Source organism: Oncorhynchus tshawytscha, linkage group LG33, assembly GCF_018296145.1.
Source record: "Oncorhynchus tshawytscha isolate Ot180627B linkage group LG33, Otsh_v2.0, whole genome shotgun sequence".
Taxonomy (NCBI): Eukaryota; Metazoa; Chordata; class Actinopteri; order Salmoniformes; family Salmonidae; genus Oncorhynchus; species Oncorhynchus tshawytscha.
Window position 1 is genome coordinate 26,169,821 of NC_056461.1, and position 16,183 is coordinate 26,186,003.

General features: G+C 45.5%; 1 protein-coding gene across 2 annotated transcripts; it reads right to left on the reverse strand.

The window, feature by feature from the left end:
* Positions 1-459: 459 nt before the first annotated feature.
* Positions 460-9,788, reverse strand: LOC112231047 (general transcription factor 3C polypeptide 4-like). Of its 2 annotated transcripts, XM_024397565.2 has the most exons (6): positions 9,373-9,788; positions 4,240-5,976; positions 3,989-4,119; positions 3,249-3,337; positions 3,083-3,177; positions 460-2,892 (listed from the first exon to the last, which is right to left on the reverse strand). In XM_024397565.2, the coding sequence occupies exons 1-6, from the start codon at positions 9,676-9,678 to the stop codon at positions 2,758-2,760; spliced, it is 2,493 nt and encodes an 830-aa protein (XP_024253333.1). In that variant the 5' UTR covers positions 9,679-9,788; the 3' UTR covers positions 460-2,757. The 2 variants fall into 2 exon arrangements, with proteins under 2 accessions (XP_024253333.1, XP_024253334.1); XM_024397566.2 differs by lacking the exon at positions 3,083-3,177 and having other exon boundaries at positions 9,373-9,784.
* Positions 9,789-16,183: the final 6,395 nt, after the last annotated feature.

Below are 16,183 nucleotides of genomic sequence, written 5' to 3' on the forward strand. Positions count from 1 at the left end.
GTTACCTACGTAAACAAACATTGCAGACAGTCGTGTTTATCTCAGTTAGGGAACTGTCTGTTACCTACGTAAACAAACATTGCAGACAGTCGTGTTTATCTCAGCGTTAGGGAACTGTCTGTTACCTACGTAAACAAACATTGCAGACAGTCGTGTTTATCTCAGTTAGGGAACTGTCTGTTACCTACGTAAACAAACATTGCAGACAGTCGTGTTTATCTCAGCGTTAGGGAACTGTCTGTTACCTACGTAAACAAACATTGCAGACAGTCGTGTTTATCTCAGCGTTAGGGAACTGTCTGTTACCTACGTAAACAAACATTGCAGACAGTCGTGTTTATCTCAGCGTTAGGGAACTGTCTGTTACCTACGTAAACAAACATGGTTTAGGGTAATAAAATGACTATGGAAGATTCACTTTTCCATATTAGACTAATTCAATAGAAAAATACTCAAAAATGTACAAAGACTTAAAAAAGTTTATTTACACATCAGGAAAATATCATCCAATGAACTCTTGGTTACAGATCAGGGTCATGGAAAAGTCCTGATGACCCAATGAAATACAATAGACATGAAAGTTGTGAAACAGCACAGTGACAAGGACAAAAAGGATTTACAGCACTTGATAAGGGAGGTGTGAGTGCTGTCATATTTGGGTACTATAGGGATCAGCATCTCTGGCTTTACAGCACTCTGTTAGTTGACATGAGATTGCCAAATAGGACAGACGATTGGGTAGTCCAGGTGAGACAGAGGTAAGAAGTCAACATGAACACAAAAAAACACAAACAGATGATCCCATAAGACTTTCCAGTGTAATGAAGCAGCTGCAGTGTAAATGGATGGAGAGATATTTGGGTTCTGCAAAATGCATCTGTATCAGAGGCTAATGGGAGGAGCTATAGGATGATAGGCTCGTTGTAATGGCTGGAATGGAATGAAAGGAACAGAGTCAAATACGAGGTTTCTATATGTTTGATACCGCTCCATTTATTCCATTACAATGAGCCTATCCTCCTATAGCTCCTCCCACCAGCCTCCACTGAGTTCTGTATACATAAGAGCATAGGACATATCAAATTCTAACTAGATAAACAAAAAAAGGAAAAGCATATTAAATAAAAGCGTGAAAAGGTGTTTTGAAGGTTTTACGCGATCCAACCGTTGACATGAAGGCTATAAATATTGTATGCAGAGAGAAGAATCCTCCTTTTGAAGTCTTGTGAGAGCTAAGACAGAGGAAGAAAGGGAGGGGAGACGGTAATTACTGGTGGAAATGCTCTTTGACAGATTGTTCTATTAAAGTAGGAGGTTGTTCAAACAAACACAGCTAACCTCTAACAGCACTGGTCTCCACCTATCAATGACAAGAACATTCTCACCTGAAGAAACACTTCCCCTTGACAAACAAGACACTTACTGGGAGCCAATCACATGATGGAAAAACCTGTATGCTCCTTATAATGCAAGTTTGTCTATGAAAACTTTTATGCTCCGTATAACACTACAGAGTTGGTCTAAGAAAAAGACTGGTCATTTTGAACGAGAGAATATTGAATGGTAATCATTCGCAAAGTGCTAGTTTCTAATGAATGATTCAAAACCTGAAGACGTATTTTCAGTGTGGATCGTCAAAATACTGTGGTGTCACATACTACCGCCATATCGACCACAGAAAACAGGCAAATTATCCAAATTTACTCAACTACTAATCTCTGAACATGTCTACTGATGACAATGGGCTGAGGATTCTGGGTAAAACTCTGGCTCTCTCATCAAGTGTTGAGAGCTGCGAGCCGGGCAGCTTCCTCACGCAGGGCTAGCCCCAGGGCAGCCTATCATCTCCAGTGACACCAGAGGGAGGGTGGAACCTCACCCCTCTGCCTGGCCAGGGCTGTGCATGGGGATGTAAGGGATGAGACGACAAGATGGAGAGCAGTGCTGTTACTAGCCCAGTCTACTAGGTCCAACTCCATCTTTGATCACTGGCCACTGACCTCCATGTTTCCGAGATATGGGGAAGGAGTGGGAGGGGGGCGGCGGGGAGAGCACATCAAGTACGCATCCTTCCCAAAGTAAAACAGGGTTAATTGTATTTAACAATATGCACTCTTAACCCCCCCTCTGATTAGAACGAGCATCACATCTGCCTGCCGCCCGGCTCTGTTCCTCATTACTGTGGAATCTCATTTACAATCAGCCCCCATGGGAGAGACAGCTTCAGAATTTAAACACTTTCTATCCCTCTTCTTCCTACCTCACACTCCTCTCTCTTTCTCTCCGTCTACAATATCGGAAGTCCTCATCTAAGAGTCATTTTTTTCTCCCACATGCAGCATGGAAATTGCTTTACACTGCCAATTAAAATAACATACATTTAGATTGTTTCCCCTCAGTCAGTGAGGATATGTATGTGTTGCTCTCTAATGGCAGAAGTAGACCTAAAATAAGGCTGACACACCAAGGCCGCGCCCCCCTGTTTTTGCCTAACAGAACACACGTGTTTGGAAATGTAGTAAAAAATGAGGAAAATAAGGAGGTCAACTTATGGGTCTGTGAACTCAGAGAAAAGGTTAGATCCATCTCCACACACTCAACTTTCTCTCTTAATAAACCATATTCATATCAGTGGAGTTTCAAATGTATATTCAAAACCTTTATTTTTTTGAATTAAAAGGTTGTGGTATAATTCATTTAAACATATAAATAATGCTTGGCAATAAGTAACAAGTAAAAATAAAGAAAATTGTCCATCTAGTCCAAGCAGGCGCACAAGTGTTGCAGGCAATGTAACCCCGGCTCTCCACAAGCCTGTCCTATAGTCCTAGAGGAGGGGGGAGTCGCAGAATGTACAAGGACCCTGCAGTATCCTCTTGATCCAGTCTGGGTCTGCAGTGAGGAGGGTGGAGGGACACAGGGGAGGGGGCACACTAAATAATGAAGCTAACATCGAGTATTTTATCAGATTCATCTGTTCAATCACCTGCTTGGTCACTCAGCAATGTTAGGCTTATTTAAAATCATATATGCTGACAGTCTGACAACTAGTAAAAACTAAGCCTGAGAAAAATGTACGTACATTCTCAAGTACTTTCTTATATTGTGTCAACGCTGAATAAGAAGATATGCTGATCAGAGAGCAGGATGAGAGTGAGCTGCCAGTTAATACCTGCCCTGGAGAGAGAAAGAGGAGGACGGAGTGAGTGTCAGAGAGGTAGAGAGATGGAAAGTGACTAGCGGCTTACCCTCAGGCACTGGCAGTCTGGCGATGCTATCCTGCAGCAGGCAGCGTCTGTACGCGAGTGTCTGGCACGCCTGGTAGGACAACACACACCTAAAAGAAACGGGCATACTTCAGATGAGCACTAACACTGTAGGAGGGATATCTCAATAGTGGTTTCCTCTCCTTGTCTCCTTCACTTCATTTGCAATGACTGGGAGGGAAAAAAAAACAGAATAGGTGAACGCAAATTCCTGGCTGACATCCTTACTCAACACATCCCTAGGAGATGGGGAGAGGAAACCACTTTAGACTATTGAAATGTGCTGTGGGACATAGAGGCTGCAGACTGTCCCAAACTGTCCACCAGGGGCAGCATATCCCATCCAACTACTGAGTGGTATGGTGGGATAGAGGAGGACAGGAGCATATCAAAAGGTGGTTCTGAGATAATAAACAAAGTCAAAAAAAAGCATTTAGCTGCTGTGTGTGGAGTCACTCGTCAGTGTCAGCCCAGTGTCTGTGGACCTTTGGAGACTTCTCCTTCTGCTTAGTATTGTTCAGAATTCAGGCTTATGCGCCCTAGTTTATACCGAGGAAATCTCAGAAAATGTGATACGGTGGCATTCATCAGTAAATGCAATTGACTAATGACTAATTATCAATTATGAAAATAATATGGAATGTCTAAGAATTAGAAACCCTGGATTTAGATGACAGGAATCAGGTGATTGAAATATTGAAGAAAGGGTTGATGGCAATTACCTGAGCCACATATGTCCGTTGGAGCAGACAGCCTGCTTGCGGTCTGTGAAAGGCAGCACCTCCTTACACAGACTACAGTACTCAGGGAATGTCTGCTTGTTCATCTTCTTCTGGATGTGACCTATCAGGACCTGAGGGTGCAGAGAGCAAGACGTGTTGAATCATGCACAACAACAGGGTACAGCAAATGTTCAAACAGTCGTCTATTGCTCAGGCTTATAGCTCTGGAATAGGACAACTGAAGAGCTAACCTGGGCAGCCCTGTCCTCATACGTGGGGTCGCTGGTGAGGAAATCACAGACACCACGCGTGGGGATGCTGGTGTTCTCAGTGATCCAGGTGTGAAGGTACACCTCCCCCAGAACCCTCTTCATGTGCTCCCTGGTCAGGTGGGCCTCCACCGCCTCGATCCAAGCTATCACCTCCCCCGTCTGCTCCTCCAACGCCCGGGCCTCTGGGTCCTGCAGCTTCGACACCACCTCCTCTTCCCCTCCTCCACCCTCTCCCACGACGCCCCCCTCCTCATCCTTCACAAACACCTTGGAATCCTCGTGTGTGGGGCGCCAACGTGCCTCCACAGGGGCCTTCTGCAGGGACTGATAGAGCACGCGCACCAGGAAGAGTTTTAACCTCCACAAGTAGGGGGAGCCTGTGTTGTGTACCTTGTCGTCCAACTCCTCCTGCAGCAGGGCCGGGATGCGTTTGTCCCTCAGCACCCTCCAGCGCACCAGGTCCAGCAGGTCAGTCTGTTTGAACAGGCTCTGGACCGGGGACTCCAGCAACTCTGCCGCCGCGTCATTGGGTGTTTTCAGGGTCACAAACTGGACCTGGTAGGGCCTAGAGACCGGGTGCTGACCGTTTGTCATCCCCTCAGTACTGACCAGGGCCAGGTACGCCCCGTGGGGGCTGACCGCGATGCCGTGTATCCTCCGACCTGCCAAACCCTCTGGCAGCACGATCTCCTCCTGCTTAAAGGCCACGGCCATATCGGTAAAGATGGGCGTGAGCTTCTTGACAGTCCCGTCCATGGAACAGGTGTAGATGGAGCTGCCCTGGCGGCTGGCTGTCATGGAGACGATGGGGGTGGAGTGCAGGCCCGTGACGTGTGAGTTGTGCACGTTGAGGCCCGCCTTGGAGATGAGCAGCAGGCACCAGAAGAGGTAGGAGCCCCTGGCCGCCACCACCAGGCTACAGTTACAGTTCTGTTTGGGGTGGAACAGGGAGATACACTTGATGTTGTGTACAGGGATCTGGTCTGACTCCTGCCAGAGGACCACTGGCTGGCGCAGGGTGAAGTAGCCCTTCACCGCCTTCAAGTTGACGGGTAGGATCTTGACGGGCCCTAACTTGCTGCCCACGATCAGGCCGCTCATCTTGCGCCCGCTGTGCTCGTACTCCCACCAAGCCAGCACGCTAGGGGACAACACCCCAGACTGGATGGTGTTACAGGACAACACAGAGTCCTTCCCCAGAATGGGCAGGCAAAACTGCCACACCACCAGGTCTCCGTTCTCCATCAGCACGGCCAGCAGCACCGTTCCCACATCTTTACACTCGTTGTTGGTCTGGACGTGCTGCGTGGTGCACACACTGGACCACTCCATCCGTACAGGGGTCTGCATGCGGTAGCGCCTCTGAAGCTCAGCCAGGTCCAGGAGGTTAGCCTTGGAGGGCTGCCCACCCGGCACGGAGTAGCCTCTGCTCTCCAGGCTCTCTCCGTACAGCTGGGTCAGGTCAGCCACAACAGTCCACTGTAGACGCTTGGTGCTGCTGTGGATGGTCAGCCGGTGGTCCAGGGTGAGGGAGGCTAGGAGGCACCGGCCATTGGCGTCACAGCCCAGGGGGGACCAGCTGGTGTACAGGATGCCCTTGTGGACGCCCACGGTGGGGTTGAGCACTCTGTCCAGCATGAAGGACTGGCTCATCGCAGGGTCACTGGAGCTGGAGAACTTGTCTTTGGCCCTCAACAGCTCTTCTGCTGGACCTACCTGGTGGACAAACAAATGTTAGTCATAAGTCATCTCATTTGCTGGGGAGAAAATAAAAGCAACTTCTAGATAATATCTAAAATCCAAAACTTTTTGCATCAACATCAACCTAGATTGCTAGCCTGTCCAATATATAGTATGTTTGGCAATGGGATAAATTGTTAATTGCAGGCATCAGTCAAAAAGTAAACACATCAGGCAGATGCTAGATACTTTTGGTCATGTAGTGTATGTGGACACCTGCTCGTCAAATATCTCATTCCAAAATCATTGGCATTAATATGGAGTTGGTCCCCTTTGCTGCTATAACAGCTTCTGTATGGACCTCACTTTGTGCATGGGGGCATTGTCATGCTGAAACAGGAAAGGGCCTTCCCCAACTGGTGCCACAAAGTTGGAAGCACAGAATCGTCTAGAATGTCATTCCATGCTGTAGCGTTAAGATTTCCCTTCACTGGAACTAAGGGGCCTAGCCCGAACCATGAAAAACAGCCCAAGACCATTATTCCTCCTCCACCAAACTTGACAGTTGGCACTATGCAGTTGGGCAGGTAGCGTTCTCCTGGCATCCGCCAAACCCAGACTGCCAGATGGTGAAGAGTGATTCATCACTACAGAGAACGCGTTTCTACTGCTTCAGAGTCCAATGGCGGTGAGCTTTACACCACTCCAGCCGACACTTGGCATTGCTCGGCCATGGAAACCCATTACATGAAGCTCCTGACAGTTCTTGTGCCGACGTTGCTTCCGGATGCAGTTTGGAACTCGGTAATGAGTTTTGCAACCGATGACAAACTATTTTTACGCACTACATGCTTCAGTACTCGGCAGTCTCGTTCGGTGAGCTTGTGTGGCCTACCACTTCGCGGCTGAGAGGGTGTTGCTCCAAGATGTTTCCACTTCACAATAACAGCACTTACAGTTGACAGTTCTAGCCGGGCAGAAATTTGACGAAATGATTTGTAAAAAAACTACGGAAAGGTGACATCCTATGACGGTGCCACGTTGAAAGTCACTGAGCTCTTCAGTAAGGCCATTCTACTGCCAATGTTTGTCTATGGAGATTGCATGGCTGCGTGTTTAATTTTATACACCTGTCAGCAACTGGTGTGACTGAAATTGCAAAATCCACTAATTTGAAGGGGTGTCCACATACTTTTGTATATGTAGTGTGTATATTCTGACTCTGCCCCTGTGATAGAGGACTAAACTCCACTGAAGTGAAGGAAGTTTCTATTGACTCCACGAATGGAGTGGAGAAGAGACTAGGGCTTTGTGGAATCTAGCTCAGACTACATCGATTTGCATGTGTGTCGTCTGTGTTTGTGCCTTTATTTGTTTGATATTTTGACGATCACACTATTTAATGTACATCCCACCACCTACAGGATTTTCCAAATTATATATAATATATTTTAATAAACTAAATCAAACAACGTTCCTGTTAAAAAACAGATCTGATCCCTACACAGGCTCAAGGGGAAACTGGGAGGGTGGGTCATCCGGCACCAGTACCCCTTGCAAGTCTGAAGATGTAAAATCCTTAAGTCCCAAAAGCTTTTATGCCGCAGCCACAATAATGTCTAGTTTCTTAGACTTCTTTTAGACTTGTGCCGTACAGTTTACAAGTTTGTCCATGAACACCACAAAATCCACCTTTTTAACAAACAGGGTATCCTTTTGACTGGCAGCAAACATTTACAACAGGCTGTGGTGGTGCGTCTACCATCTCTTCGCAAGCATCACTTGTTTTCTCAATTCTTTTAAATTGCCTCCGCATAGGAGATTCGATTGGCCGCTCTAACTTTTGCCAACTCAATCTCCTTCACCCTTACAGGGCACTCCTGGAACTCAGGATCATGATCCCCACCACAATTGCAACACAGTCATCCTTCTACACACCGTTTTTCAGTATACGGTACTCTGTCCATCTGCACACACTTGAAACATGGCCAAATCCTTTACAATTCTTACAACAATGGTTTGGGGACGAAAGCTTTTACATTTAAATGTTTTATTTAACTAGGCAAGTCAGTTAAGAACAAATTCTTATTTACAATGACGGCCTACCCCGGCCAAACCTTAACGATGCTGGGCCAATTGTGCGCCGCCCTATGGGACTCCAAATCACGACCGGTTGTGATACAGCCTGGAGTCAAAACAGGGTCTGTAGTGACACCTCCAACACTGAGATGCAGTGCCTTAGACTGCTGCGCCAATCGGGAGCATAACCAAGCTTCACATGTGTAGGCATTTGCTCTTTATCAAAAAACAACAGGACCGAAAGACTTTCTTATTTTTCTCCATTCACCCATCAGGGTCAGACGGCAGGCAACCACACTGGGAATTCTCTTCAGGTATTCAACCCGAACATCCGTTGTCACCCCTGAGATTACTCCATTGATGGGCGCTCTACTCCGAAGTTCAAAACACAAAACTTCTGTTGCTCGGATTATATTGAGGCTCATTGCAATCTTCCTCTGTTCTTCAGAAATATAATTAATCAAAAATAAGACCACTCCTGGTCACTTTGACAGACTCCACTTTCCCCAGCGCATACTTCACCATTTGACACCTCAAACCGGGTTTCCCCACATATGCAGTCTTACTCAACAAACGCATCCCAACAAGAAGCGATTCATTGTCATTCATACACTTATCCTCCACTCCAATTTTAGACTATGTCCTTTTTTGTTCCAGTTTTCAATACTACTGTTGTCCCTTCAGAACATTTGTCTTCACCAACTTTGCTCAACGCGCTGCTTGATTCCAACTCAGCATCCACTTCCTCCATCTTTTCCTGAACTGAAACCGTAGTCCTCACAGAGGTTGTATTTGACTAACATCTATTGAAAAAGTATGGATTTCAGCAAACAAAGAAAAGCAGTCAACTACAGAGGACAAACATGGGCACAAGGTAGGCATTTCATCATTTACATTTTCTAAAGTATTGACCTTGGGCAAATGGTTTTAGAAGTGTGTGGGGGGGGGGGGATTATATATTTTTTAAATGATACAGTTGGATATACACTCCGAAATAGCCCTACCCGACCACATTTTGAATCACATTCCAATGATAAAACTGGGGGGGTCAAATGCAATTTCAGAATGTGGAGGGGAAATGTCCCCATCCCCAGTGAAAGTTGCACGCCTTTTAGGAGATAGATTCCACAAAGCCTGGTCTCTGCTCCACTCCGTTGGTGAAGTCATCAGAAACGTCATTCACCAAGGAGTGGAGTTCAGTCCTCTACCCCTGTGAATGAACTCAGCTGGAGCCCCTCCTATGAGACAGGTAAAAACAACTTCACAACTTCTATTTTGGAAATGCACGGTTTTGAGGTATGGAATGAACGCAAAGGCAAGCTTGCTAGCTAGCTACATGTGTGAAAGATTCACCTTCAGTTCACAGACTTGGTCCGGCACGGGAATGGAGGTCCGGTGCAACACCAAGTCTTGCTTATTGCCGTGAACATCGCACACTACCTCCATCAAAGAAATACCACTTGTGCTAGAGGCCGAGATTCGGTGGTCCTCAGACCACGTGAGCGGCTCCAGGCCGCTGACCGGACTCAGTAGCTTTATCACCGGATCCCTCTTCACGACTGGCCCGAGTGCTGCCCAGGGATCATTCTCCCGTTCGGCTTCGGTAAGTTGTCCTACCTCTACCCTATCCGGAGCGCGATTTGGGCTGCAAGCCGCCATTTTCCATGTGAAACATAAAACAACGCGTCACCACAGAGTTTCTGAACCGTCACTACGGCGAGGAGGAGGGACATCTCATACCACTAGGAAAAAGATCCGCAAAGCTTCAGTGTAGAGATCCGTTGCAGTGCAGAGATCACTACTGTAGTATGCCTAAATTAAGGTAGAGATAGCTAGATAACATCAGCAAGTTTGATATCCAGCCATGAGTATGTATCTGTCTTCATTTAGTCCACGAGTTGGGAATATTGTTTATGGTAGAATATGAAGTATTACAATGTATCATAATACAACACAGTGATAAAGGTTGAGATAACCGCATGACCGTCTCTGGATGGTATTGGGTATTTATTAGGATCCCCGTTAGAAAAATAAATAAGCATATGTTTTATTACCCTACCAACTAACCCTATACTCATTAAAACCCACCACATTATTCCATTACTAACCCAATCTGATTCTACCCCAGGCCAACAGCCTGAGAGGAATTTGTGCATTTTTATTAGGATCCCTATTAGCTAACGCCGTAACGTTAGCTTATCTTCCTGGAGTCCAACACTAATTAATAAGACATTACAAACAATTACAAATTAAGACTCTACAAACATTTAACAAATAGACAATACAGACAATTAAAATACCTGACAGGAAACACATTTAACATTCAGTTGATGCGTTCTATTTCCTGTCCAGTCATATGGTCACATTAGATGCGCTTTTATTTTTTTCTTGAAGGTGGATTTACTTTTTTCCTGAGAAGTATGGATTGGTAAAGAGTTCCATTCAGCTATGACTCTATATAAAACTGTAGATTTAAGGCGATTTGTCCTTGTCTTGGGTTGTCTTAGATGCCCTGAATTTACCTGTCTGGTTTGGTGGTTATGCGTGTTGCTAGTATGAACTAACTGGCCTGAAAAATACTGTGGGTTTTTGAAAGATATAACATCCCTAAAGAAAATCAGAAGACTGGATAGTCATTTGTTTTCAACGTGAAGCCATGAGAGATTTTGATGCATTTGGATAATATTCATACGGTTAGAGCAATGAAGAGATAATCTGACTGCCCTGTTTTGAGCTTTTTTTAAATATCTTTCTTTGCTGCAGATTACTATATAACTGGACAGTACTCTAAGTGTGATAGGACCAGGGATTGACTATATAACTGGACAGTACTCTAAGTGTGATAGGACCAGGGATTGACTATATAACTGGACAGTACTCTAAGTGTGATAGGACCAGGGATTGACTATATAACTGGACAGTACTCTAAGTGTGATAGGACCAGGGATTGACCATATAACTGGACAGTACTCTAAGTGTGATAGGACCAGGGATTGACTATATAACTGGACAGTACTCTAAGTGTGATAGGACCAGGGATTGACTATATAACTGGACAGTACTCTAAGTGTGATAGGACCAGGGATTGACTATATAACTGGACAGTACTCTAAGTGTGATAGGACCAGGGATTGACTATATAACTGGACAGTACTCTAAGTGTGATAGGACCAGGGATAGACTATATAACTGGACAGTACTCTAAGTGTGATAGGACCAGGGATTGACTATATAACTGGACAGTACTCTAAGTGTGATAGGACCAGGGATTGACTATATAACTGGACAGTACTCTAAGTGTGATAGGACCAGGGACAAGCATTTCGCTACACTCGCATTAACATCTGCTAACCATGTGTATGTGACAAATAAAATTTGATTTGATTTGATTTGGATAGACCATATAACTGGACAGTACTCTAAGTGTGATAGGACCAGGGATTGACCATATAACTGGACAGTACTCTAAGTGTGATAGGACCAGGGATTGACCATATAACTGGACAGTACTCTAAGTGTGATAGGACCAGGGATTGACCATATAACTGGACAGTACTCTAGGAAGTGTGATAGGACCAGGGATTGACCATATAACTGGACAGTACTCTAAGTGTGATAGGACCAGGGATTGACCATATAACTGGACAGTACTCTAAGTGTGATAGGACCAGGGATTGACCATATAACTGGACAGTACTCTAAGTGTGATAGGACCAGGGATTGATTGACCATATAACTGGACAGTACTCTAAGTGTGATAGGACCAGGGATTGACCATATAACTGGACAGTACTCTAAGTGTGATAGGACCAGGGATTGACCATATAACTGGACAGTACTCTAAGTGTGATAGGACCAGGGATTGACCATATAACTGGACAGTACTCTAAGTGTGATAGGACCAGGGATTGACCATATAACTGGACAGTACTCTAAGTGTGATAGGACCAGGGATTGACCATATAACTGGACAGTACTCTAAGTGTGATAGGACCAGGGATTGACCATATAACTGGACAGTACTCTAAGTGTGATAGGACCAGGGATTGACCATATAACTGGACAGTACTCTAAGTGTGATAGGACCAGGGATTGACCATATAACTGGACAGTACTCTAAGTGTGATAGGACCAGGGATTGACCATATAACTGGACAGTACTCTAAGTGTGATAGGACCAGGGATTGACCATATAGGTACCAGGGATTGACCAGGGATTGACCATATAACTGGACAGTACTCTAAGTGTGATAGGACCAGGGATTGACCATATAACTGGACAGTACTCTAAGTGTGATAGGACCAGGGATTGACCATATAACTGGACAGTACTCTAAGTGTGATAGGACCCATTGGGATTGACCATATAACTGGACAGTACTCTAAGTGTGATAGGACCAGGGATTGACCATATAACTGGACAGTACTCTAAGTGTGATAGGACCAGGGATTGACCATATAACTGGACAGTACTCTAAGTGTGATAGGACCAGGGATTGAATCACCTGATTCAGAGTGCTAGATGTTACATACTCTGAACATTTTCTTGTAACAGCAATTAATGAATCAAATCAAATGTATTTGTCACATGTGCCGAATACAAGAGGTGTAGACCTTACAGTGAAATGCTTACTTACAACCCCTTAACCAACAATGCAGTTTTAGGAAAATACCACAAAAAAAGTGATAGATAAGAAAAACATCTATGTGTTCTGACCATGATACAGCTGCATCCAACCTTTTTTTTAACCTTTATTTAACTAGGCAAGTCAGTTAAGAACAAATTCTTATTTTCAATGACGGCCTAGGAACAGTGGGTTAACTGCCTGTTCAGGGGCAGAACGACAGATTTGTACCTTGTCAGCTCTGGGATTTGAACTTGCAACCTTCTGGTAACTAGTCCAACTCTCTAACCACTAGGCTACCCTGCCACCCCGACATGACACCTAGTAGTATTGTTTTTTTCACTTGCTCTACATGCGTTCTATTCATCAACAAATTACATTGGGTATCATCAGCAAGCAACCTGGGGCGGCAGGTAACATAGTGGTTAGAACGTTGGATTAGTAACCGAAAGGTTGCAAGATCGAATCCCCAAGCTGACAAGGTAAAACATCTGTCGTTCTGCCCCTGAACAAGGCAGTTAACCCACTGTTCCTAGGCTGTCATTGAAAATAAGAATTTGTTCTTAACTGACTTGCCTAGTTAAATAAAGGTAAAATAAATAAAAATAGATGTATCTTGAACCAAATACAATACATTTCGTTTTAGAAATGTTCAACACCATTTTGTTCATATCAACCCACTCAGACACCATTCTCAGTTCACTACTCAGTACATCTGTCAGCTCATTACATTCTGATGCTGCGCTATACATTGTAGAGTCATCAACATACATTGCCACTCTTGCTTTGTTCATAACTGAATGTAAATCATTAGTAAAGACAGAGTACAGCAATGGGCCTAGGCAGCTTCCTTGAGGAACACCAAAGTGTATATCTTTACTGTTTGAAAAGCTGCCATTAAAGAACACATTTTGCCTTTTCCTGGATAGATAGCTTTCCTTCCAGGATAGAGCTGCAGACTTAAAACCATAACATTTGAGTTGACCTAGTAACAGTTCATGATCAATTACATCAACAGCAGCACTGAAGAGACACTACCACTCAACACACCCTGTAACTCTTCTGAAGTCAAATCTCGTACCCACAAGTACTTCTCTGCAGCTGCCACCACAACATCTATTTTCTGTGACTTGCGTACCATCTCTGCAGTACAGTTCATAACCATTGCTTTGAACTCTAAGAAGCCAACCTTACTGAAAAATACTGTATATCACTCATTGGCATATCCCTCTGTTCTGGAACAGATCTACTATTCACAGGGATCCTCTCAGAATCCCTCACCCTTGATCCACCCTCCTACTTTCTTCACTGCCTCAGAATACGACACCTGCCTCTCTGACCCTGGCCACCTCAACCTGCCTCTCTGACCCTGGCCACCTGAACCTGCCTGTCTGACCCTGGCCACCTCAACCTGCCCTCTCTGACCCTGGGCCACCTGGCCACCTCAACCTGCCTGACCCTGGTCACCTCAACCTGACCCTGGCCACCTCAACCTGCCTCTCTGACCCTGGCCACCTCAACCTGCCTCTCTGACCCTGGCCACCTCAACCTGCCTCTCTGCCACCTCAACCTGCCTCTCTGACCCTGGCCACCTCAACCCTGACCCTGGCCACCTCACCTGCCTCTCTGACCCTGCCTCTCTGACCCTGGCCACCTCAACCTGCCTCTCTGACCCTGGCCACCTCAACCTGCCTCCTGACCCTGGCCACCTCAACCTGCCTCTCTGACCCTGGCCACCTCAACCTGCCTCTCTGACCCTGGCCACCTCAACCTGCCTCTCTGACCCTGGCCACCTCAACCTGCCTCTCTGACCCTGGCAACCTCAACCACCCCTACAGTTGACAATGTTTTCCACTAAAGCAACACATTCCTCTATTCTATGTCTTCCTGCACGCTTCCCACATCTTGGAATCTCCCTCCTACACACTGCTGCAACATGCCCATAAACGTGACACCTGTAACACTGCAGTGGATTCGGCACAAAACCTCTAACAGAATAACTCATAAATCTTAACATTACTTTGTCAGGTAAAGACCCTGAATCAAAGCTCAAAAGAACAGACTGTCACCTCTGTTTCACGCTACTGTAGAAATGTGCTGTATCACCAATGGCAGGCATTATAGTGACATACTCTTAATAAATAATGAGTTATTCCTTACCTGACAAGCGAGACATCAGTCATTTAATCTGCCTAGTGGGCTTTGCGAAGGACACCTAGTGGGATCATTAATTGTGAAAATATGAAAACTCTCCTGTACTCTGCTGTAGATGTGGACTCTGGTTCATGTCTCTCTGAGACCACTCAGTATGTGTTGTGAGATGAGACACTGAACACTCCTGGACAGGGCAAAGGGCAAACTGCTGTGGTCTCCTGAAGTGCAGAGAGCTACAGAGACAGACAGTGATTTGTTGCAGCCCTACAGTACAGTAAGCCACAGCCTGACTCTCACTGAGGTGACAGTGGGATTTCACCAGGCACAGTTATTTGTCACAAAACAAATTGTTACAAATCTGTGAGACAAATATAGAATAGCGCACCGACCGTGTCTTCATCTCAAATTTTCTGTCTTTTGTTTCGATAATCGAAATGAATAAATAAATTCACGGACCTTGGTATGTTTCATTCGTAATGAAGCGTGTAGCATATGAATATTGCAGACACCTGCTGTGTGTCTTTGGTGGGTTTTGACTTTGGATGATCCCAGCTAGGGATGTTGGCGAATGTCGGATTAAACATTCATCGAACGCTGTCACATTAACTCACTTCACTTTCTGTCATCACATGTGGCGGAAGCCTGGTCCAGATGGGACAAAGCCCTCATCCTTCCTTCCTTTTTTGTTTGATAGTGAGTTTATTCCAAAGTCTATATGGTATTCATTTACTGTATAGGTTATATATAGTGTGAGGCTTAAGGTTACGGACATGGATGGGGTCAGCAAAGGTCAATTCACACCATTGCCAATTTCCACCTGCTGTCATTGTATCCTGTAGTTTTTACCTTTAAACCCCCCAAACCCTCAGTAGACTACAATCCCGTGTTATGTGCTTGTGTACAGCATCAGTGGAGGTGGTTGCCTGTATGTTGTAGGAACCCCACAGGGATGTTTTGATGCATGGTTCATCATACGTGTTTTAATCATTCAGTCTCACAGTCACCTCCCAGGGGGGAGCTGCTGCAGCGCATTACCAGCTACACACAATGACGGCTGTAATCATCATGACGATAATGAAACGTATTTAGAACACATCAGCGTGTGTCATTCGGCTCAGGAGACAGAGGAGATGTTAGTTAGTGGGACGGCAGCCGTGAGGCGGCTCGATCGGGTGCTCAAGACCCTGCCGGTATCCCAGTGGAGACTGGCACATCGGAGATTAGCGGTCATAGCGGTGGGCTTTGCTCACCTTGAGTGCCGTCAACTGTGAAAGTCTTACCTGACAGGTGTTGCTCTCAATCAGCTCCTCTGCCCCCCATGCTGTCCTTGGGGGGAAGTTGGGGACCAGGCAAGCCACCCCATCCTTTCCCTGATGTCTACCATG

Coding starts and splice junctions, on each gene's coding strand:
- LOC112231047 (XM_024397565.2), bottom strand. CDS start 9,678: ATGGCGGCTTGCAGCCCAAATCGCGCTCCGGATAGGGTAGAGGTAGGA. Junction 4,120..4,239: donor ATGAGGACAGGGCTGCCCAG/GTTAGCTCTTCA, acceptor CTGCACCCTCAG/GTCCTGATAGGTCACATCCA. Junction 3,178..3,248: donor CAGACTGCCAGTGCCTGAGG/GTAAGCCGCTAG, acceptor TTCTCTCTCCAG/GGCAGGTATTAACTGGCAGC.